General features: G+C 35.4%; 1 protein-coding gene across 1 annotated transcript; it reads left to right on the forward strand.

Annotated features, from left to right (window-relative positions):
* Positions 1-1,955: 1,955 nt before the first annotated feature.
* LOC107744756 (vitelline membrane outer layer protein 1-like) lies at positions 1,956-3,113 on the forward strand. The gene is made up of 3 exons (XM_016558563.1): positions 1,956-2,284; positions 2,695-2,828; positions 2,991-3,113. The coding sequence occupies exons 1-3, from the start codon at positions 2,093-2,095 to the stop codon at positions 3,106-3,108; spliced, it is 444 nt and encodes a 147-aa protein (XP_016414049.1). The 5' UTR covers positions 1,956-2,092; the 3' UTR covers positions 3,109-3,113.
* Positions 3,114-3,261: the final 148 nt, after the last annotated feature.

A 3,261-nucleotide genomic window follows, 5' to 3' on the forward strand; every position in this document is an offset into this window, starting at 1 on the left:
CAGACTGATAAACAAACACAGACCGGAAGTTAACTCAGGGCCAGGTGCATGCGCACGATGAAACCGTCTGTATAAAGCTTGAAGCATCAGAATCGGCTGATCCCCATGACAAGAAATCGGTACTCAGTATCGGCTGCAAAAATCCTGATCGGAGCATCCCTAATTTATACGTTTTCAACCCAAATGAGACACGTTGTTTTTTTAGAGCAAGTCACAGCAGCGTCCATCTGTTATTTTAATAAGCAAAACTGTCAGCCAATCATAGCAGTGGGTGTTTACTTGCAGGTCTTGAATGTGCCCTGCCTAAAAACAGATCATTCTGCAGAGAGGCTCAAAAACAGGATAGAAAATAGTCTATTACTTCTAAATTATGTTTTTGTTTTTGTATTATTATTATTTAATTTTCTTCTAGGAACAGTAATATAAAACAAAAAGCAACTGTGCAAATTTAGAACCCACCCCACCCCTGGTAGACTTCAAAAAACAAAATACAATGTAGACCTTAATAATATAAATAAATAATAATAAGAAGAATAATTTGTGATGTTTTTGATGTAAAATTCTTACTAACATTATAACTGAACCTCAGAGAACATTATATAAAATAATTTAAAAATGCAGTTCATAACCCTTTTATATCCAGTTTCTGCTTTACACAATCTTTAAAAAACTTTTTTTTTTTAAAAAGGTAAAGCTGTTTCAAAGGGCAATGAGCAGCATTTGACCCGATCAGTCAGTGTTTGTCTAAAGTGTGTTTACATGCAGGCCATTGACTTTAATATCCAAATGTATTTAGTCATTTAGTTTTGCATTGTTTCTTGATCACTGACTGGAACAACAATGTAAATAATAAACCCTGGTTCTTTAGCTAACTGAAACGAGTTTGTTCTGTGGATAGGCCTATTTCTTTCTTCATGCACATTATCATAAGACTTCTTGTTTAATCTTCTGTTATGTTTGTTTTTAAAAGGGTTTCTGTTATGTCTGCATTTTTGGGGAGGTTACCATTGTGCTGAAGAGTAGAGCCTATGTTACAGTAGTTCGAGGATAGGTCTATTACAAATGTTAAGACTATATACGGCTTTATTTAAACAGCAATAATTGCAGTTGTTGATGCAGTGGTAGTCCTTCTGTTGGTGAAATTAGCATGTGCACGTGTGCTGCTGCTAGACAACTGAAGCACTTTTTTTTCTTTTTTTAAAGAAATTTATTCTAGTAATATTTACTTGGTCTTTATAAGGCAATCGGTTTGCATGGTTTTAACACGCAAGTCAGATCATTTTGCTGTTCAAGTAAATACAACTGAGAAATTCCAAGTCGCATTATTTTACATTAGTTAGTTCAACTTAATAAATTGTTTGGATTATACACCTATTATTTAACTTAAAATGAATTAGTTTTCCAAACTAAGAAGTTTTTTACTTGACAGTTTTTAAGGCGATCAGTTTGCATGCATTTTAAAGCAAGGTTAATTAATTAGATTTACAGTATGCATGAATATACTTCACTGATACTTAAATTCTCCACGTGCTTCTCAGAAGAAAGACAGTCATACAGGTTTGGAACCACGAGGTTGATTAAATGATGACAGAATGATCATTTTTAGCAGATTACTTCCTTTAACACTTGCTTCCTTGCAATCACTCTCATTAAACTGAGGAAATGTAAATGCAATAAACCTGTTAGCAAATGCAAATACAAAATCAAACAAGCAACTCAAACTTTTATAGGCATTTTACCAAGAAATCAGTTTTCAGGGACATTTACGGTTAAGCATACAGATATTTTGCTGGATCAGTGTTTGTATTTTTGTGTTTTCAGTCATGTACAGGTTGTTGACGTGTGCTCTTTGCTCCTGGCTGCTGATTGGCTAGAACGAGGAAACCACAATATTGATAAACCATATAAATATATTCTGAAAAATCAGGTATATTCTATGGACAGACTGCAGTCGGCTCAGGTTTTCTGTTCTGGATTTGAAGAAACTTGTTCCTTTGAGCAGTTTTACTGACCCTGGATCAGTTTTTGGTGTAGAAATCAAACAGAATTAATTTCATCAGTATTTTTTATCGATCAGGCCAGAGCTGCAGCAATGCATCACTTAATTTCTTTACTGTTAGTCATTCTTGGGCTGCATGTGAGCATTCAGTCAGTTACAGTAAGAGTGTCTAAGCCAAGAAAATACAGATCAGTGCTGACTGTGTCTAATGGAATGGACTGGGGGTCGTGGGGGTCTAAGGAAATCTGTCCAACTGGAATGTATGCTGCAGGGTTCAGTGTAAAGGTAAGTCTGGGATTTGATCCATTTCAGTAATATGGGGTTAAACATGTAAGCCGGTGACTGATCATTACTCATCATTTAGTTCCTGCTATCTTCAGGGAAATGCTAAAGGACACGAAGATGAATGTTACTATGGGATGGTTAGAGTTCACGGTAACACTTTATTTTAAGGTGTCCTTGTTACACGTTACATGTACTTACTATTATAATAATTAATTATGCATAATTACATGCAAGTAACCCTAAGACAAAACCAAACCCTAACCATATAGTATGTACATGTAGTTAATTAATATAACTCTGTACTTAAATGTATAATTACACTGTAACAAGGACACCTTAAAATAAAGTGTAACCGACTTAACTTTCAAGGATTGTTTTTAAAATTTAGGGTGTTGTGGTGTTTTTTCAAGGTGGAAGAACTTTCCTATATCCCTTGGGATGATAACACTGCACTCAACGGGATTCGCCTTCACTGCATCGATCCGTCCAAAGCCTTAACAGTCATATATCACGACTACGCCTCAGTTCAGTCAGAAGTAGGAAGGTAATGGGCTCCGTCTAAAGAGTAGTAATACTAGTTATAGCAGGTTTGTGTTATTATGAATTCTTACATTTACGTAGGGTTAGAAGCAGCTTCTTTAATAGACTACAGTAGACAAATTAATTTTCATGAACTTTCAGTATTAAACCTGTGTTTTTTCTTCAGCTGGGGTCAATGGACAAAAATCAGATGGTGTCCTTTTGGATTCTTGACTGCTTTTCAGCTGAGAGTCAAATCCTCCCAAGGAATTGAAGACGACACGGCCGCAAACAACATCAGGTGAACATGTGGTCGTCATTCACTTTGAGAAATGCAGAATGTGCAGAACTACATTTTTTTTAAAAAGCAGGCTTTGCAGTTTAATAAACGCAGTCACAGTCCGTGATACTCCATGTTATAATTATAATAATAATTGGATTCTGAGATTCTGTCTGCA

The sequence above is a fragment of the Sinocyclocheilus rhinocerous genome, unplaced genomic scaffold (genome assembly GCF_001515625.1).
Source record: "Sinocyclocheilus rhinocerous isolate Xijiao unplaced genomic scaffold, SAMN03320098_v1.1 scaffold35988, whole genome shotgun sequence".
Lineage (NCBI taxonomy): Eukaryota > Metazoa > Chordata > Actinopteri > Cypriniformes > Cyprinidae > Sinocyclocheilus > Sinocyclocheilus rhinocerous.